The sequence below is a fragment of the Scatophagus argus genome, chromosome 16 (genome assembly GCF_020382885.2).
Source record: "Scatophagus argus isolate fScaArg1 chromosome 16, fScaArg1.pri, whole genome shotgun sequence".
NCBI classification, from domain to species: Eukaryota; Metazoa; Chordata; class Actinopteri; family Scatophagidae; genus Scatophagus; species Scatophagus argus.
The window spans coordinates 14,321,743-14,342,633 of record NC_058508.1 but is presented as its reverse complement, the minus strand read 5'-3'; the positions used below and the strand labels follow the sequence as shown (position 1 = coordinate 14,342,633).

The following is a 20,891-nucleotide window of genomic DNA, read 5'->3' as shown; positions in this document are numbered from 1 at the left end:
GAGATATAATGTCTGTCTCATGTGCAGAGAGGAAACTTCTGCTCAGACTGTCCACATATAAAAATAAAATGAAGAGTAAGATTTTATTATTCTGAAATTGAAATAAAGTGCATATTTATCTGACACATCTTGAACTCATGAATGCAATTAATTGACCACTGGACACAGGAAAAACACAACACTTGGAAAGTGCAGGCTGATTGTCTGATATCATCAATTTCAAAATCCCTAAACTACTGTAATAAAGGCAGGTGGATTACTTGTCCACTCAGAAGACATGAGACCTACAAGTTAGTCATGTCTCTAAACATTATCACTGTGGTCAGGAGTGTCATGTACAGACTGAAAGTATTTTCTGTCCAAAGCTCCTCCTCCTGTCAGTCTCTCTCAGTTTCAGTGTTGTATTAAATTGCTCGTCCAGCACCTCCTCTCCTCATCCTCCAAAGCCTCTAATCTGTCAGCAGTGAGCTCACTTTCCAAGTTACAAGGCCATTCTCAGCACACACTGACAACATGCTGGGGACCCTCTGCTCTCTCATCACTGCTCTAACATGTAAGGAGGCTGACTTACTGCAGCTTTGAGCTCATGTTGGATTCATCAGTCTGTGTGTTTCTCTTCACTCCACGTCTTCTTCTTGTTTCCAGGTGTGAGTGGTGTGACGGTGCTGACACAGAAGCCTCCTGTTGTGGCACTGAGGACAGGAGAGACAGCCACCATGGACTGTAACCTGGGGACTGTAGATAATTATGTTTACTGGTACAAACAGATTCCAGGAGGAGTTCCTCAGTTTGTGTTGTATTTTCATCACAGCCACAGCTCTCCCACCTATGGCTCTGGTTTCTCTTCTCCCAAGTTCACATCTACTCATCAGTCACAATCTGATTATCGTTTGATCATCAACAATGTGGAGGAGGGAGACTCAGCAGTCTATTACTGTAACACATGGGACACCTCTGTCAATGAGTACGTATCACAGTGATTTACACTGTGACAAAAACCTCCTCACTGAGCACTTCTGCTTTCTCAAACTGAAGCAAACATTGGCTGAGGTGTGGTTCCCACAAAGAAAGATCTTTATTCTAATCGGCAAATTTCATTTTCATTTCTGATTAAGGTTTAAAAAACGACAAATTATAATTATAAAACAGACGTGAATAAGAAAAATTCCAAATGTACTCAACCAAAATCCAGCATAAAAACACTGATGACTCCAGATGAGCAAGGACATCAGTGAAGCAGTTTTAGTGTAACAAGTCAGTCAAAGTGCTCACAGTTGATAAGAAAATAAGTCATAGATGTTGTTAATAGTTCAGAAATGGGAAAATAATGAAGTTCTATGGTCACCCAACATATTCAGAGAAACACAATGTGGTTTCTATTCCTTTTCAAGCCCTTTTATGAAGCTTTTCCTCAGCAGAGAAGGAGCCACAAAGCAACATGACATCAGCTCCTCCCGACTGTTGATTTGATCCTCATCCAACCGAGACGCCCACCAAGTTGTCCTGACAGGTGTATTATCTGGAGCGTATTATGCTTGATGTCCTTCAAGGATCTGAAGAGTATTGTGGTGAATGCCTGGGGCCCCTCAGTAAATATGTTTTAAGTCCTGATTAGAGAAGAGTCCCAAGTTCAAAGGTAAATGTCATATAGGAAGAGGGTGTTTTCTTCCTCTCTTTCTGTTGCAACATAGATTTGAGGTCCCTTGGTGATTGACAGATGTCTTATCTCTTGTCTGTGTAAACAACCAACCCATACAAGCAGAGGGTGGAGATGATTCAACAGAGTGAACCATATTGTCCCGGATCCTCTCACATGCACATGCTTAATTTGATGCTGAGCTTTTTGTACTTACTTCTTATGCAAGCAAGACGGTGTCAGCAGAGATCTCTTTCATTGTTCAGAATTTACTAGACTAAGGATCCCAAAAAGTAGATCAATCACCACATGAGAGTAAAGCTGTGAGCAAACAGTCAGTATGAATCAATCCAGACAACAGAGTGTGGAGACACCAGGGAAACTGAGAGCAGAGTGGCAGGGTGAGTGCAGTGTGGTCGTGGTGGCTTGCAGTTTTGCAACAGGTGAAATAGAAACATGGGAATCCAGGATGGGAAACCAGATGGGACTGGCGATGACTGGGGGGATCAGTGCTGGGCTGGGCAGGCGGGCTGGAGGCAGTAAACCTGCAGCAGAGGAGATCAAAGTGGGAAATCAAATATAAGAAGATTCTCAGAAAATATTAAGGCTGAAGTGAAACGTTTATGACAAAATAAGTCTGTACGATCTGGAGGACGTGGCAGGAATGAACCAGAGCTTAAATGCTGCTCGTCTTGGGAGGACTTGATTGTGGTAGATGAAGAGCAGCTGTGCAGGCGCTTTGGCAGAATGAAAGTACATCAGTTCTGAACATTTCTGCTCCAAGACAGAAACACACACAGACTCACACAGGGAGAAAATCACAGCTGCAAACAAAGACAAAAAGGAGGGACTGACAGACAGGACAACACTGAGTCCAGAGACCAAAACCCAAACCACATCACTCATTCTGAGGCAACAAAAACGCAACAATTCTTAATTTCAGGTGATTTTACACTGACAGTATCAAAGAATGGAATATTATGGTCCTATAGATCCTTGAAGAATACAACAATGAAAGTTTCCCTTTTTGAAAAGACTTCCAGGTATTGAAGTTGAAAGAAATGAAAGAAATCTTTTCATTGAACTATGAATGAAAACGGTGTTGAGTGTTGAAGCTCCTCCTCCTCCTCCTCCTCCTCTTGTCCTCTCCTCAGTGTCTTCATAAGCTTCAGTCTCTCTTGTCCTCACACTCCAACCCTGCTCACCTCTCAGCTGGACAGTAAGGGACGTTTACAGCACACACTGACAACATGCTGGGGACCCTCTGCTCTCTCATCGCTGCTCTAACATGTAAGATCTTCTTCTCATTCCTTTCACAGCCCATATTTTCACACTGAAGCCTTTCACTCATGGATTTTTCTGTGTATGTTGACAGATGTTGATGCAGTCAAAGTGCTGACCCAGACGCCTGCTGTCCACACAGTTTCTCCAGGACAAGAGGTTGTTCTCAACTGCAACATTCAGAGAAGTGATGGCAACTATGTCAATTGGTATAAACAGGTTCCTGCTGAAGCTCCTCAGTATGTTCTGAGATTTTACCACAGCCACAGTTCACCCAATAACTATGGATCAGGATTCTCCTCAGACCGATTCAACTGTAAAGCCTCATCAAGCATAGATTACCAGTTCATCATAAAGCAGGCAGAAGCAGGAGACTCTGCTGTTTATTACTGTGACACATGGGACAGCTCTGCTTCTGCAGCTGTATCACAGTGATTTACACTGTGACAAAAACCTCCTCACAAACTACTTCTGCTTTTTCAGACTGTGAAAATACTTGACTGAAACAATGATCTTTGCTGTATGTGTGTATGTGTGTGTTTGTACATGTTTGTGTGTCTTGTAAAGTTTGCTAACAAGGTCACTGATGTTACCAAGAACTCATTAAGGCATTGTTAGCCTTTCATCTTGTTGTCTTTCTAAATGTAATTTTCTTTCTCAGTAAAACTGTGCTGCTGTTGTGCACATCCCTCCACCTCTCCATCACTGCCCAGTCTTTGCTGTTTCACCAGCTTCATCATTTGACCAGCTTATCAGTGTCATCAGAGTCATCAGCCACCACCACCATCAGTCTCTGGACTCCATGCTCAGGGCAGATGTCCCCCTCACAAAATCTCCCTGCTCTCTGTACACGATGGGGCCACAACATTTCATAATAATGAAGGACCCTGATGATGTTGTACTGAAGAGGGGCCAATTCCCCTGCAGCTCCTGGTCCTGGGCCAGTTGCCTGTTTAAATCCAGTGTGGCCTTTCACCTGCGCCACAGAGGCTTCAGCCAGGAGTCATTCACCCCCCTGACATGCTGTGACTTTACTGAGCTATAAAACTGCCCTCACCTCTCTGTGGGAAAAGTAAAATATATATATAACACTGAGTCAGTAGTGGGGTGGGGAGTCATGCTGCACATGCAAGAGAAAAAGCAAACACACACACATTCTCACTGCCTCACTGTGGGTACAAAATGTGTGTGTGCTCTTCTTTATGTTTGCTACAAATCCATTGTTAACACATCAAAATATCCGTAAGTGTGTTTTTCAATGCAGATTAAGAAGTGAACCAAATCAAAATATACATATGAATATGTCTGCATCATGTTTTACATTATTCTGACTGTCCCATTGTTTAAAAATATGTGTTGGAATGATTGAAATCAATCAACCTATTTGTCAGACTTACTCAACAATAGAGAGTCTTTGTAAAATTAGGAAGTTTCTGTGAACAGAAAAGAATTTCTAACTTAAATCTGTCACACGTGAAAGATTTACAACAACAGCTGATGTCACAGTATCTTCCCTCCTGCTGCTCGACATGACAATAATCACACTGATTTGTTTTTTGAGGAAAACATGATGTGAATGTGAGGGACGTCTTGTACTGACATGATGACCTGAGTTTTATTAGAACTGGAGATGAGAGGAATAACATAAGGAAAATGTTATCATCTATTTTGATGTGAAGTCTGAAAATGATTCTTTTGTAAGACAAACATGTATTATTTTATAAAATGACTTCCAGCTATTCTGTGAAACCACATTTTGTTATTGAGAGATGAATGAAAAGAGTGTGGAAGCTCCTCCTCCTCCTCCTCCTCCTCCTCCTCCTCTTGTCCTCCTCTTGTCCTCCTCCTCAGTGTCTTCATAAGCTTCAGTCTCTCTTGTCCTCACACTCCAACCCTGCTCACCTCTCAGCTGGACAGTAAGGGACATTTACAGCACACACTGACAACATGCTGGGGACCCTCTGCTCTCTCATCGCTGCTCTAACATGTAAGATCTTCTTCTCATTCCTTTCACAGCCCATATTTTCACACTGAAGCCTTTCACTCATGGATTTTTCTGTGTATGTTGACAGATGTTGATGCAGTGATCGTGCTGACCCAGACGCCTGCTGTCCACACAGTTTCTCCAGGACAAGAGGTTGTTCTCAACTGCAACATTCAGAGAGATGACAGTGCATATGTCAGTTGGTATAAACAGGTTCCCGGTGAAGCTCCTCAGTATGTCCTGAGATTTCACCACAGTGACAGTTCACCCAGCTTTGGATCAGGATTCTCCTCAGACCGATTCAACTCTAAAGCCTCATCAAGCATAGATTACCAGTTCATCATAAAGCAGGCAGAAGCAGGAGACTCTGCTGTTTATTACTGTAACACATGGGACGACTCTGCTGAGGAGGAGGTATCACAGTGATTTACACTGTGACAAAAACCTCCTCACAAACTACTTCTGCTTTTTGAGTCTCTGACCCATCAGCTAATGATCTCTATAACTACCCTACATGACAACAAACCAAAATGTAACATATTTTTAAAAGTCCAAATTTAAGTTGAAGTTCTCACTAATAACCCTGAAGAAGCATTTATAATTGTTGTTTTCTTGTTTTTGCTTTTTATTTTCATTGGGACTTGACAACACTTTGGAAAAGCACAGATGAGTCATATACAAAGATAGAAATTCATGAATGACTTGAGAGACAAACGTTTGTAGTAAATATCTGCACTGATCAGTAAGTGGACTTTGATTTTAGAATATCAATAATATCAGTGCAACAACACGTCAGCTCATTATTTTATGTCTTCAAATCATCACTGATCAAATCCACAACATCACAAAGGTCACCAGATCCCCATACATTTGGATTAAATAGATTTTAAACAGCTCTGTGTGTGTGATTGGTGCTGTGTGCACTTTATATGCAGCACTACGTCATGTGTAGCATATCAGCTGGTTTGATTTAATACGATTGTTTGAAGGGGACGTTTGGCTGCAGCAAGTTCAACATAAAATGATTCTTATAACATCCCTGCAGTCACTGACAGCCATGCAAGTTAATCTGCATTGTCTGAATGCTGCTGTTGTGAAGGAGAACATTTTCATCATTAACATTAGACTGAACTCACTGATGATATGTGGACTTTTAACATGTGCACCATGAAAAGAAAAGGAAGCAACAGAAGGTTCACAATCAGTCCTCAAGTCCAGCACAGTTTGTGAATAGAAGCAGACTGATGAAGTGAATGAGACGTTGACAGTGAAAGTTGGTCTCAACAGGATGTTTCAGTTCCACTCCCCTCATTAGTGAGAGTCAGGAGGTTTTTGTACAGCCATGTGTACAAACTGAATCACTGTGGTATTCGGACAAGGCACCAAGCTGATTGTGACAAGTAAGTACTTTTGAACTCATCACAAAACAGGACAGATTTTCTGTTTCTCATTCACATTCAGAGAAAATACTCAATTCATATGTTGCTAAGTGTTTCAAGTATTTAACATGTTGTTCCATCAACAACAGATTGACTTTCTTACATGTTTTCATGCCAGACTTAAAGATCTGCAAATGATTGCTTGATTTTAAATATTTTCTCCCGACACTCAAAAGTTTCTTAATTGATTGTGAATTTTTGAACTGTTGGGCAGAATGTACATGACTGTGTTGGTTTATTTTCACACTTTATGACAGGTTTTAACATTTCAAAACCCTGTATTAAATAATCTGTAGAGAATATTTTACAATGTGATGTCAAAACTAAATTATTGTGCTTAGAGAAATCTTTGTGTCTGTTTCACATGAAACATTATTTTGATCTTCGGTGGTCAGAAAGACTCCACAAAAGCAAAGTGACTGCTGTCACCAGACTTTGTCACAGAGACTAAACTAAATTAAAAATGATTTCAAGAATTGTTTTTCAAATATGGAAAAATTAAACTAAATGATACTTGAACTGCTCATATTTTAGATGTTGATTTCTAAATGTTCTCTCTGATTTAAAATGCTCCTTTTCCTCAGCGTGTTTGTCATATTGTCAGCACAGTTTATAAATGAACTGTCATGTTTTGTGTCAGTGCTTTGATTTCTACTTATGTGATGAATGTCCTTGATGTATTTTCAGGCTCCAGCCTCCCTGCTCCTGTCCTGACGGTCTTGCCTCCGTCCAGAGCTGAGCTCCAGTCCAACAAAGCCACTCTGGTCTGTCTGTCCAGTCAGTCTGTGCCTTTTGCAGATGTGAGCTGGTTGGCTGCTGGGAGTCCAGTGAGCAGTGGGATCTCTACCAGCACGCCTGTTCAGAAAGCAGACCACACTTTCCAAATCAGCAGCTATCTGGACATCCAGGCGTCAGACTGGAACATGGATAAGGTTTACACATGTAAAGTGTCTTTGGGCTCCAAAACTTCAGAGAAAACCATCAACAAGTCAGACTGTCCCACTGCAGAACAGTAGAGGAGCAGAATGACCATTTCAGATGTGCTTCTTTACTGTTTGTGCTGTTTGCTCATCACAAGGTTTCCATGTTAGAAAAGATGTGTCTGCATGCTTGTAATAAATGTAGTGACAGTTAGGTGGAGGTGTTGTATCAGCTTTGCAACTGCTGCCTTTTTCAAGACTCATTCAATAAAAAACATTCTGATAAAACATTGTTTGTATTCATTTCTTCTGTCATTTAAAATGATGTCTTTTTCCTTGCAGCAACATTTTATTTTTCACCTGATGTTCATCTCATCGACAATTAAAATAAATCCAAAACACACAGGAAAAGTCTGGAGTCCCTTCTTATGTGAACATTTAGGATTATTTTTAACTTTGAGATCAAAATGCAACAGAGAACAAGTTTTGTTGAAGTTGACTTTGTGTGGATTTAGTCAGCAGTTAAGATACAAATCAGACAAAATGAGCAAATGAAACTGAGTTTTCATGCTCCGTCAGTGAAGCATCACCTCTCTTCTCCTCCCTCTCTTCCTTCCCAGGATGCACCTGCAGGCCTCCTCTCCTTATTTAAAGCTCCATGTAAATGAGGAGGTGAAGCAGTAGCTAACATTTGCTGAGATATAATGTCTGTCTCATGTGCAGAGAGGAAACTTATATTCTGCTCAGACTGTCCACATGAAAAAAACAACAAAAAACAACAACAATATTCTGAGACTGAATTAAAGTGATTATTTATTTGACACATTTTGAACTCATTAACCCCATTAATTAACCACTGGACACAGGAAAAACACAATCCTTGGAAAGTGCAGGCTGATTGTCTCATATCATCAAATTCAAAACTTTAACAACACAAGGACTGTAATGAAGGCAGGTGGATTACTTGTCCACTCAGAAGACATGAGACCTACAAGTTAGTCATGTCTCTAAACATTATCACTGTGGTCAGCAGTGTCATGTACAGACTGAAAGTATTTTCTGTCCAAAGCTCCTCCTCCTGTCAGTCTCTCTCAGTTTCAGTGTTGTATTAAATTGCTCGTCCAGCACCTCCTCTCCTCATCCTCCAAAGCCTCTAATCTGTCAGCAGTGAGCTCACTTTCCAAGTTACAAGGCCATTCTCAGCACACACTGACAACATGCTGGGGACCCTCTGCTCTCTCATCACTGCTCTAACATGTAAGGAGGCTGACTTACTGCAGCTTTGAGCTCATGTTGGATTCATCAGTCTGTGTGTTTCTCTTCACTCCATGTCTTCTTCTTGTTTCCAGGTGTGAGTGGTGTGACGGTGGTGACACAGAAGCCTCCTGTTGTGTCACTGAGGACAGGAGAGACAGCCACCATGGACTGTAACCTGGGGACTGTAGATAATTATGTTTACTGGTACAAACAGATTCCAGGAGGAGTTCCTCAGTTTGTTTTGTATTTTTATCACAGCGACAGCTCTCCCACCTATGGCTCTGGTTTCTCTTCTCCCAAGTTCACATCTACACATCAGTCACAATCTGATTATCGTTTGATCATCAACAATGTGGAGGAGGGAGACTCAGCAGTCTATTACTGTAAAACATGGGACAGCTCTGCAGCTGTATCACAGTGATTTCCACTGTGACAAAAACCTCCTCACTGAGCACTTCTGCTTTCTGAGACTGTGGAAAACCCTGACTGAAATGTAGTTGCCACAAACAATGATGATTGTTGATTATGTCTGTATTTGTGTGTTTGAATGTGTTTGTGTGAGTGGAAATTTAGCTTACAAGGTAAGTGATATTAGAAATAGAACATTAAGACAGTCAGAGAGAGATTCTCATTGTCCCATAGCACATCACATCAAAAAAATGTGTGTGCTCTTCTTTATGTTTGCTACAAATCCATTGTTAACACATCAAAATATCTGTAAATGTGTTTTTTAATGCAGATTAAGAAGTGAACCAAATCAAAATATATACCGTATTTTTCGGACTATAAGTCGCACTTTTTTTCATGGTTTGGCTGGTCTTGCGACTTATACTCAGGTGCGACTTATATAATAAAATATATACGGTAATTTCACATGTTCACGCTGACAGTCGCGAGGGGGCGCTCTAGGCTGGTGTGCCAGTATCTGCTACGCTCCAGTACCGCCGAAAAATTTAAATTTAAACAACTTATAAAGACAACTGAGAAAGACTGAACACAAATGCCCCAAAAAGAAAATCATACGCTGCAGATTACAAGCTGCAAGTAGTGAAATATGCAGCCGAAAACGGTAATGGAGCAGCTGAAAGAAAGTTTGTAGTTAGCGAGAAACTTGTGAGGGACTGGCGAAAAGCGGAGGATACTCTAACTGCAATGAAGAAAACCAAAAAAGCTAATGGCGGGCTAAAAGCTAGGTGGCCACAGCTAGAGGAACAGGGTTTGGTAAACTTATGTTGTTTATGTTATAGTTATCTGAATATCTGTTATTGTGTTACATTAACATACCAGACACCCATTCAGCCCGTTGTTCTCTAACCTACTGTTATTACTATAATTTACCGTTCAAGATGAAATATCTGTTCTTGGTCTCTGATTTTATAAAATAAATTTCCCCACAAAAATGCGACTTATAGTCCAGTGCGACTTATATATGTTTTTTTCTTCAGCTGTTCTGTGAAACCACTTATATTTTGTTATTGAGAGATGAATGAAAAGAGTGTTGAAGCTCCTCCTCCTCCTCCTCCTCCTCTTGTCCTCCTCCTCAGTGTCTTCATAAGCTTCAGTCTCTCTTGTCCTCACACTCCAACCCTGCTCACCTCTCAGCTGGACAGTAAGGGACGTTTACAGCACACACTGACAACATGCTGGGGACCCTCTGCTCTCTCATCACTGCTCTAACATGTAAGGAGGCTGACTTACTGCAGCTTTGAGCTCATGTTGGATTCATCAGTCTGTGTGTTTCTCTTCACTCCATGTCTTCTTCTTGTTTCCAGGTGTGAGTGGTGTGACGGTGCTGACACAGAAGCCTCCTGTTGTGACACTGAGGACAGGAGAGACAGCCACCATGGACTGTAACCTGGGGACTGTTACTGGCAGTGCAGCTCGCTGGTACAAACAGATTCCAGGAGGAGTTCCTCAGTATGTTCTGAGGTTTTATCACGGCTGGAGCTCTCCCAGCTATGGCTCTGGTTTCTCTTCTCCCAAGTTCACATCAACTCATCAGTCACAATCTGATTATCGTTTGATCATCAACAATGTGGAGGAGGGAGACTCAGCAGTCTATTACTGTAAAACATGGGACAGCTCTGTTGATGAATGGGTATCACAGTGATTTCCACTGTGACAAAAACCTCTCTCAGAGTGATGCTGAAAAACTTGTCCATGCTTTCGTTACTTCTAGGCTGGACTACTGCAACTCATTATTGTCAGGATGTCCAAATTACTCCATTAATAGCCTGCAGCTGATCCAGAATGCAGCAGCTAGAGTTTTAACAGGAATCAGTAAAAGGGATCATATCTCCCCCATCTTAGCTTCTCTTCACTGGCTTCCGGTAAAATTCAGAATAGACTTTAAAATTCTCCTACTTACATATAAGGCCCTAAATGGACTAGCCCCAACATACCTGCAGGATCTAATAGTCCCATATATTCCCAATAGATCACTCAGATCACAGAGTGCGGGTTTACTTACAGTTCCCAGAATTCATAAAAGTAGAACGGGAGGACGAGCCTTTAGCTATCAGGCACCCCTGCTGTGGAACCAGCTGCCAATCTGGGTTTGACAGGCAGACACCACCTCCACTTTTAAGACTAAACTTAAAACCTTTCCGTTTAGTAAAGCATATAGTTAGCACCAAATAAAGTGTGTAGGGCTGGTAGGCATAGTTTCACTCACCTCATGATATATAGCCACAGGTAGAATAGGTCTGACTAGCTGTTAATCTTTAAATCTCTATCATAGCTAAGCTGCTATAGGCCTATGCTGCCGGGGGACACAAACATGATCCACCAAGCAGTTTCCCCTCCTCCTTTTCCTCTTCTATCCTCTCCCCTCGTCAGATTAACATGCAGTTCATTATTTTATGTCACTAACTGTGTGTCCAGTTCTCCTCGTAGTCTTCTGTCTCTCCCTCCCTTTCTCTCTCTCTCTATCTGTATCTTTCTGCAGGTATCTCTCCATCCAGATCTTCATGTTGAACTATAGCCGGCTCTATGACCAACCCAATGTGTATTGTTGACATCTGCCTGTCATTCTTCTGTGTACCGACTACCGGCGGGGTGGCTCTCCCTACGGGCTGAAATCAGTTCATTATAATTTTCATTACTATAATTCTCTTATAACTTGTGAAATGTTAAAATCATATTGAGGTGGTAGCAAAAAGTGAAACTAAACAGTTGAGATTTTGTTTTACTTATCTTTTTAGTAATGTCATTTCTCATGTTGTAAATTGCTTTTCTGCCTGTACAACATCCATTGCACGACTGCCCGTCCTGGGTGAGGGATCCCTCCTCTGTTGCTCACCCTGAGGTTTCTTCCTTTTTTTCCTGTTAAAGGTTTTTCTGGGAGTTTTTCCTTAGTCGATGTGAGGGTCGAAGGGCAGAGGATGTTGCTGATGTTATGTTAAGCCCTTTGAGACAAACTGCTTGTAAAAATGGGCTATACAAATAAAGTTGACTTGACTTGACTTGACTTGACTTTTGGCTGCAGCAAGTTCAACATAAAATGATTCTTATAACATCCCTGCAGTCACTGACAGCCATGCAAGTTAATCTGCATTGTCTGAATGCTGCTGTTGTGAAGGAGAACATTTTCATCATTAACATTAGACTGAACTCACTGATGATATGTGGACTTTTAACATGTGCACCATGAAAAGAAAAGGAAGCAACAGAAGGTTCACAATCAGTCCTCAAGTCCAGCACAGTTTGTGAATAGAAGCAGACTGATGAAGTGAATGAGACGTTGACAGTGAAAGTTGGTCTCAACAGGATGTTTCAGTTCCACTCCCCTCATTAGTGAGAGTCAGGAGGTTTTTGTACAGCCATGTGTACAAACTGAATCACTGTGGTATTCGGACAAGGCACCAAGCTGATTGTGACAAGTAAGTACTTTTGAACTCATCACAAAACAGGACAGATTTTCTGTTTCTCATTCACATTCAGAGAAAATACTCAATTCATATGTTGCTAAGTGTTTCAAGTATTTAACATGTTGTTCCATCAACAACAGATTGACTTTCTTACATGTTTTCATACCAGACTGAAAGATCTGCAAATGATTGCTGGATATTAAATATAATAGTATATAATAGTTTATTCTGCCGACATTCAAAAGTTTCTTAATTGATTGTGAATTTTTGAACTGTTGGGCAGAATTTACATGAATGTGTTGGTTTATTTTCACACTTTATGACAGATTTTAACATTTCAAAACCCTGTATTAAATAATCTGTAGAGAATATTTTACGTTGTGATGTCAAAACTAATTTATTGTACTTAGAAAAATCTTTGTGTCTGTTTCACATGAAACATTATTTTGATCTTTGATGGTCAGAAAGACTCCACAAAAGCAAAGTGACTGCTGTCACCAGACTTTGTCACAGAGACTAAACGAAATTAAAATGATTTCATGAATTGATTTTCAAAAATGGAGATATTGAACGAAATGATAAGTTTTTCCAATTAGAGACTAAAATAATCAAAATATGTGTAAGTCTGAAATACAAAGATGCTGCTGATATTTTAGATGTTGATTTCTAAATGTTTTCTCTGATTTAAAATGCTCCTTTTCCTCAGCGTGTTTGTCATATTGTCAGCACAGTTTATAAATGAACTGTCATGTTTTGTGTCAGTGCTTTGATTTCTACTTATGTGATGAATGTCCTTGATGTATTTTCAGGCTCCAGCCTCCCTGCTCCTGTCCTGACGGTCTTGCCTCCGTCCAGAGCTGAGCTCCAGTCCAACAAAGCCACTCTGGTCTGTCTGTCCAGTCAGTCTGTGCCTTTTGCAGATGTGAGCTGGTTGGCTGCTGGGAGTCCAGTGAGCAGTGGGATCTCTACCAGCACGCCTGTTCAGAAAGCAGACCACACTTTCCAAATCAGCAGCTATCTGGACATCCAGGCGTCAGACTGGAACATGGATAAGGTTTACACATGTAAAGTGTCTTTGGGCTCCAAAACTTCAGAGAAAACCATCAACAAGTCAGACTGTCCCACTGCAGAACAGTAGAGGAGCAGAATGACCATTTCAGATGTGCTTCTTTACTGTTTGTGCTGTTTGCTCATCACAAGGTTTCCATGTTAGAAAAGATGTGTCTGCATGCTTGTAATAAATGTAGTGACAGTTAGGTGGAGGTGTTGTGTCAGCTTTGCAACTGCTGCCTTTTTCAAGACTCATTCAATAAAAAACATTCTGATAAAACATTGTTTGAATTCATTTCTTCTGTCATTTAAAATGATGTCTTTTTCCTTGCAGCAACATTTTATTTTTCACCTGATGTTCATCTCATGGACAATAAGAATAAATCCAAAACACACAGGAAAAGATCTGGAGTCCCTTCTTATTTGAACATTTAGGATTATTATTTTAACTGAACTTTGAGGTCAAAGTGCAACAGAGAACAAGTTTTGTTGAAGTTGACTTTGTGTGGATTTAGTCAGCAGTTAAGATACAAATCAGACAAAACGAGCAAATGAAACTGAGTATTCATGCTCCGTCAGTGAAGCATCACCTCTCTTCTCCTCCCTCTCTTCCTTCCCAGGATGCACCTGCAGGCCTCCTCTCCTTATTTAAAGCTCCATGTAAATGAGGAGGTCAAGCAGTAGCTAACATTTGCTGAGATATAATGTCTGTCTCATGTGCAGAGAGGAAACTTCTGCTCAGACTGTCCACATGTAAAACAACAAAAAAACAACAACAATATTCTGAAATTGAATTAAAGTGATTATTTATCTGACACATTTTGAACTCATTAACCCCATTAATTAACCACTGGACACAGGAAAAACACAAAACTTTGAAAGTGCGGGCTGATTGTCTCATATCATCAATTTCAAAATCCCTCAAGGACTGTAATAAAGGCAGGTGGATTACTTGTCCACTCAGAAGACATGAGACCTACAAGTTAGTCATGTCTCTAAACACTATCACTGTGGTCAGGAGTGTCATGTACAGACTGAAAGTATTTTCTGTCCAAAGCTCCTCCTCCTGTCAGTCTCTCTCAGTTTCAGTGTTGTATTAAATTGCTCGTCCAGCACCTCCTCTCCTCATCCTCCAAAGCCTCTAATCTGTCAGCAGTGAGCTCACTTTCCAAGTTACAAGGCCATTCTCAGCACACACTGACAACATGCTGGGGACCCTCTGCTCTCTCATCACTGCTCTAACATGTAAGGAGGCTGACTTACTGCAGCTTTGAGCTCATGTTGGATTCATCAGTCTGTGTGTTTCTCTTCACTCCATGTCTTCTTCTTGTTTCCAGGTGTGAGTGGTGTGACGGTGCTGACACAGAAGCCTCCTGTTGTGTCACTGAGGACAGGAGAGACAGCCACCATGGACTGTAACCTGGGGACTGTTACTGGCAGTCCAGCTCGCTGGTACAAACAGATTCCAGGAGGAGTTCCTCAATTTGTGTTGTATTTTCATCACAGCTGGAGCTCTCCCAGCTATGGCTCTGGTTTCTCTTCTCCCAAGTTCACATCAACTCATCAGTCACAATCTGATTATCGTTTGATCATCAACAATGTGGAGGAGGGAGACTCAGCAGTCTATCACTGTCAAACATGGGACGGCTCTGTCAGTGAGTGGGTATCACAGTGATTTCCACTGTGACAAAAACCTCCTCGCTGAGCACTTCTGCTTTTTGACCTGTTGAAGCATATTGGCCTTTTTTAAAGCAATCAACCATTTTTTCCCTATTACTTCTCATTCTTATTCCATGAGCATGTTCTCATATGTACTTAATTTCAGGCTCACAAATAATAACTCAGCTTGCTGAAAAGGAGATTAATTGATCCAATCCCTGGAGTGAAAGATATTTAAGATAAGAACATCAGTACAAATCCAGTCACAACAGGAAATCAATTCCTTTCTACTGAGTCACTGTGACAACTTATTCCTAACTGATGCAAATTAGAAACATTACACAAACAATCTATTCTTACACTCATTCAACATGACCAAATAAAACTCACATACATAACTGAATTTATTAATGAATGAAAAGAGTGTTTAGTGTTGAAGTTCCTCCTCCTCCTCACTTTCTTTATAAGCTTCAGTCTCTCCTGCTCACCTCTCAGCTGGACAGTAATGGACATCACCCCAGGAGAAGAGACCTTTTGGAAGTGCTGCCCAGTTAATTTCCTGGGTGGCACGGTGGTGCAGTGGTTAGCACTGGCACCTCATAGGAAGAGGGTTCCAGGTCCAAATCCCTGTCTGGACTGTGTTAAGACATTACAAACATTTTTCATAAAAAAAAAAAAAAAGTAACTCACAGTAACTATGTGGAGTGTACATGTTCTCCCTGTGCCTGCATGGGTTTTTGTGTTTTCTCTGGGTACTCCGGCTTCCTCCCACAATCCCAAAAACATGCACATTAGGTTAACTGGCTACTCTGCATTGCCCCTAGGTGTGAATGTGTGCGTGTGTGGTTGTTTGTCTTTGTGTGTCGGCCCTGCAATTGACTGGCGACCAGTCCATGGCGTGCCCCGCCTCTCACCCGTAGTTAGCTGTGATAGGATCCAGCCCCCCGGTAACCCTCATGGATAAGCGGCATAGAAAATGGATGGATGGATGGAAGTTAAATTCCTCCTGTGAAAATGTTACAGATATGAATGATATCTGTAACATGTGATGGATTTAACAGCAACAACTGATGCCACAGCATCATCCCTCCTACTCCTCACATTATTTTACGGAACATATAATGTGACTGTGGGAACTGATTATTATAGTATCTAATCATGTCAATGTACAACAACAAAAACAAATCTTATGACATATAAGAATAACATTTTTCTTTAAAAAAATGTCTTCTAGAAATTCGGTGAAACCACCACATAAATCTTATCATTGACTGACTGAAAGAAAACACTGTTGAGAGTTGAAGCACCTCCTTATCCTCCTAATAGTTAAAAAATGGGAAATTAACGAAGTTCTATGGTCACCCAACACTTTCAGAGAAACACAGTGTGTTTTCTTTTGCTTTCCAAACCCTTTTAAGAAGTTTTCCCTATAAAAAAAACTCAACATAGAAGGAGACATGCAGCAACATGACTTATCAGCTCCTCCAGACTGTTGATTTGATCCTCATCCAACAAAGACCCCCACCAAGTTGGCTTGACGGGTGTTATGTATTGGATAGCATTGATGTGAAGATGTTGTAAGAGATCTCTGCTGACACCGTCTTGCTTGCATAAAAGGTTTATTACAAAAAGCTCAGCATCAAATTAAGCACGTGCATGTGAGAGGATCCAGGCCAATATGGATCACTCTGCTGAATCATCTCCAACCCTCTGCTTGTATGGGTTGGTTGTTTACACAGACAAGAGATAAGACATCTGTCAATCACCAAGGGACCTCAAATCTATGTTGAAACAGAAAGAGAGGAAGAAACACCCTCTTCCTATATGCCATTTACCCTTCAGCTTGGGATCCTTCTCTATTCATGAACTTGAGACATATCATCTGAGGGGCCCCTCTCTAATAATGGCTCCAAGAAAACGTTCACCATACTGAAGTGCAGACACAACACAGGAACGTTACATTAGACATAAATGAAGGAAACAATAAATGATAATTTAATAGCAAAAAACAAATGTGTTGTTTCATCAATATTACTTGATAAAAATGTTATGCCAATTATTGCCTATGCACACACAACCTGAGGAGACAAAAACAGCAACATAACAGCTTGTGAATATTTCATTTTAAATTTATGGCATCTGGTCTTTTTGCTGCCTCGTCTGCAGCCTCACTTCAGATTTAACTCCTGATCGTGAATGGATTAAAGTGTATAAAACCTACACATTTTTTAGTGTGTTTTGACTTGCAGTTTAAGGGAAACACACACACTGTCCCACTGTGTGTGCAGTGTGTGTTTGATCTGCTTTGTGTTCAGCATAAAAAATGTATGAACACTTAAATAAATCTATAAAATGTTGAAATAAGTCTGCAGGATAAAAAAAGAAAATAAATAAATGAAATGTCTTGTACTGAGATGATGACCTGTTTTTTAAGGCTGATGATGAAAGACGACAAAATCATCATAAGAAAAATAAAATCATCCATTTTGATGTAAAGAAAAAAGTCCTTGAAGAATACAAGAATGAAAGTTTTCCTTTTTGAAATGACTTCCAGGTATTTTGTGAAACAACAGAAATCTTTTCATTGAACTATGAATGAAAATGGTGTTGAGTGTTGAAGCTCCTCCTCCTCCTCCTCCTCCTCCTCTTGTCCTCCTCCTCAGTGTCTTCATAAGCTTCAGTCTCTCTTGTCCTCACACTCCAACCCTGCTCACCTCTCAGCTGGACAGTAAGGGACGTTTACAGCACACACTGACAACATGCTGGGGACCCTCTGCTCTCTCATCGCTGCTCTGACATGTAAGATCTTCTTCTCATTCCTTTCACAGCCCATATTTTCACACTGAAGCCTTTCACTCATGGATTTTTCTGTGTATGTTGACAGATGTTGATGCAGTGATCGTGCTGACCCAGACGCCTGCTGTCCACACAGTTTCTCCAGGACAAGAGGTTGTTCTCAACTGCAACATTCAGAGATATGATGGCTACTATGTCAGTTGGTATAAACATGTTCCTGGTGAAGCTTCTCAGTATGTCCTGAGGTTTTACTACAGCCACAGTTCACCAGATAACTATGGATCAGGATTCTCCTCAGACCGATTCAACTCTAAAGCCACATCAAGCATACATTACCAGTTCATCATAAAGCAGGCAGAAGCAGGAGACTCTGCTGTTTATTACTGTCTAACATGGGACAACTCTGCTAAGGAGTGGGTACCACAGTGATTTACACTGTGACAAAAACCTCCTCACATACTACTTCTGCTTTTTGAGTTTCTGACCCATCAGCTAATGATCTCTATAACTACCCTACATGAGACTTTAGAAACATGACAACAAACCAAAATTTAAGATATTATTAAAAGTCCAATTTCATTCAAGTTGACATTCTCACTGTTTTTTTTTTTTTTTTTTGCACTGGGACATCACAACACATTGAAAGAACACAGATGAGTTATAAACAAAGATAGAAATTCACTCTCGACTTTAGAGACAAATTTTTGTAGAAAATATCTGCACTGATCGGTAAGTGAACTTGGGATTTTAGAATATCAATAAAATCAGTGCAACAACACATCAGCTCATTATTTTATGTCTTCAAATCATCACTGATCAAATCCACAACATCACAAAGGTCACCAGATCCCCATACATTTGGATTAAATAGATTTTAAACAACTCTGTGTGTGTGATTGGTGCTGTCTGCACTTTATATGCAGCACTACGTCATGTGTAGCATATCAGCTGGTTTGATTTAATACGATTGTTTGAAGGTGACTTTTGGCTGCAGCAAGTTCAACATAAAATGATTCTTATAACATCCCTGCAGTCACTGACAGCCATGCAAGTTAATCTGCATTGTCTGAATGCTGCTGTTGTGAAGGAGAACATTTTCATCATTAACATTAGACTGAACTCACTGATGATATGTGGACTTTTAACATGTGCACCATGAAAAGAAAAGGAAGCAACAGAAGGTTCACAATCAGTCCTCAAGTCCAGCACAGTTTGTGAATAGAAGCAGACTGATGAAGTGAATGAGACGCTGACAGTGAAAGTTGGTCTCAACAGGATGTTTCAGTTCCACTCCCCTCATTAGTGAGAGTCAGGAGGTTTTTGTACAGCCATGTGTACAAACTGAATCACTGTGGTATTCGGACAAGGCACCAAGCTGATTGTGACAAGTAAGTACTTTTGAACTCATCACAAAACAGGACAGATTTTCTGTTTCTCATTCACATTCAGACAAAATACTCGATTCATATGTTGCTAAGTGTTTCAGGTATTTAACATGTTGTTCCATCAACAACAGATTGACTTTCTTACATGTTTTCATACCAGACTGTCTTTGAAGAAACAGAAAGATCTGCAAATGATTGCTGGATTTTAAATATAATAGTATATAATAGTTTATTCTGCCGACATTCAAAAGTTTCTTAATTGATTGTGAATTTTTGAACTGTTGGGCAGAATTTACATGACTGTGTTGGTTTATTTTCACACCTTATGACAGATTTTAACATTTCAAAACCCTGTATTAAATAAGTTGTTGAGAATATTTTACATTGTGATGTCAAATCTACATTATTGTGCTTAGAGAAATCTTTGTGTCTGTTTCACATGAAACATTATTTTGTTCTTTGGTGGTCAGAAAGACTCCACTAAAGCAAAGTGACTGCTGTCACCAGACTTTGTCACAGAGACTGAAGTAATTTATAAATGTTTTTCTGAATTGATTTTCAAAAATGGAAGTATTGAACGAAATGATATCTTTTTCCCATTTTGACACTAAAATAAATAAAACCAAACATGTGTAAGTGTGAAATACAAAGCTTTTACTTTAAAAGAAACGCTGCTCATATTTTAAATTTTGATTCTAAATGTTTTCTCTGATTTAAAATGCTCCTTTTCCTCAGTGTGTTTGTCATATTGTCAGCACAGTTTATAAATGAACTGTCATGTTTTGTGTCAGTGCTTTGATTTCTACTTATGTGATGAATGTCCTTGATGTATTTTCAGGCTCCAGCCTCCCTGCTCCTGTCCTGACGGTCTTGCCTCCGTCCAGAGCTGAGCTCCAGTCCAACAAAGCCTCTCTGGTCTGTCTGTCCAGTTTGCCCAGTGGCTCTAAAGGTTTTGCAGATGTGAGCTGGTTGGCTGCTGGGAGTCCAGTGAGCAGTGGGATCTCTACCAGCACGCCTGTTCAGAAAGCAGACCACACTTTCCAAATCAGCAGCTATCTGGACATCCAGGCATCAGACTGGAACATGAATAAGGTTTACACATGTAAAGTGTCTTTGGGCTCCAAAACTTCAGAGAAAACCATCAACAAGTCAGGCTGTCCCACTGCAGAACAGTAGAGGAGCAGAATGACCATTTCAGATGTGCTTCTTTACTGTTTGTGCTGTTTGCTCATCACAAGGTTTCCATGTTAGAAAAGATGTGTCTGCATGCTTGTAATAAATGTAGTGACAGTTAGGTGGAGGTGTTGTATCAGCTTTGCAACTGCTGCCTTTTTCAAGACTCATTCAATAAAAAACATTCTGCTAAAACATTGTTTGTATTCATTTCTTCTGTCATTTAAAATGAGGTCTTTTTCGTTGCAGCAACATTTTATTTTTCACCTGATGTTCATCTCATCGACAATTAAAATAAATCCAAAAGAGATAGGAAAACGAAGGAGAGGAAATAAGATGGAGTCTCTTCTTATTTGAACATTTAGCATTATCGTTTTATTTCAACTTTGAGCTCAAAATGCAAAAGAGAACAAGTTTTGCTGAAGTTGACTTTGTGTGGATT

The 20,891-nt window shown here is 40.3% G+C and overlaps 2 protein-coding genes across 7 annotated transcripts; both read left to right on the top strand.

The window, feature by feature from the left end:
* The first annotated feature begins 372 nt into the window (after positions 1-372).
* On the top strand, positions 373-20,638 carry LOC124073783 (immunoglobulin lambda-1 light chain-like). Of its 5 annotated transcripts, XM_046416260.1 has the most exons (5): positions 2,847-2,926; positions 3,012-3,340; positions 6,268-6,301; positions 7,028-7,148; positions 20,245-20,638. In XM_046416260.1, exons 1-5 carry the CDS (start codon positions 2,887-2,889, stop codon positions 20,450-20,452), a joined length of 732 nt encoding a protein of 243 aa, XP_046272216.1. In that variant the 5' UTR covers positions 2,847-2,886; the 3' UTR covers positions 20,453-20,638. The 5 variants fall into 5 exon arrangements, with proteins under 5 accessions (XP_046272217.1, XP_046272216.1, XP_046272219.1 ...); XM_046416261.1 differs by lacking the exons at positions 2,847-2,926; positions 3,012-3,340; positions 20,245-20,638 and adding exons at positions 373-553; positions 646-968 and having other exon boundaries at positions 7,028-7,548; XM_046416263.1 differs by lacking the exons at positions 2,847-2,926; positions 3,012-3,340; positions 20,245-20,638 and adding exons at positions 4,850-4,904; positions 4,990-5,315 and having other exon boundaries at positions 7,028-7,548.
* LOC124073789 (immunoglobulin lambda-1 light chain-like) lies at positions 8,344-13,679 on the top strand. 2 transcript variants are annotated; one of them, XM_046416288.1, is made up of 4 exons: positions 8,344-8,517; positions 10,290-10,615; positions 12,365-12,398; positions 13,196-13,678. In XM_046416288.1, the coding sequence occupies exons 1-4, from the start codon at positions 8,478-8,480 to the stop codon at positions 13,522-13,524; spliced, it is 729 nt and encodes a 242-aa protein (XP_046272244.1). In that variant the 5' UTR covers positions 8,344-8,477; the 3' UTR covers positions 13,525-13,678. The 2 variants fall into 2 exon arrangements, with proteins under 2 accessions (XP_046272244.1, XP_046272245.1); XM_046416289.1 differs by lacking the exon at positions 8,344-8,517 and adding an exon at positions 10,144-10,197 and having other exon boundaries at positions 13,196-13,679.
* Positions 20,639-20,891: the final 253 nt, after the last annotated feature.

What these genes read in the sequence shown, in the direction of transcription:
- LOC124073789 (XM_046416289.1), top strand. Translation starts at nt 10,158, where the DNA reads ATGCTGGGGACCCTCTGCTCTCTCATCACTGCTCTAACAT. An exon ending in TCTCATCACTGCTCTAACAT is followed by an intron (nt 10,198 to 10,289) that starts GTAAGGAGGCTG and finishes TCTTGTTTCCAG; the next exon opens with GTGTGAGTGGTGTGACGGTG. An exon ending in ACAGCTCTGTTGATGAATGG is followed by an intron (nt 10,616 to 12,364) that starts GTATCACAGTGA and finishes TGAATCACTGTG; the next exon opens with GTATTCGGACAAGGCACCAA.
- LOC124073783 (XM_046416259.1), top strand. Translation starts at nt 14,642, where the DNA reads ATGCTGGGGACCCTCTGCTCTCTCATCACTGCTCTAACAT. An exon ending in ACAACTCTGCTAAGGAGTGG is followed by an intron (nt 18,309 to 19,245) that starts GTACCACAGTGA and finishes TGAATCACTGTG; the next exon opens with GTATTCGGACAAGGCACCAA. An exon ending in CACCAAGCTGATTGTGACAA is followed by an intron (nt 19,280 to 20,114) that starts GTAAGTACTTTT and finishes ATGTATTTTCAG; the next exon opens with GCTCCAGCCTCCCTGCTCCT.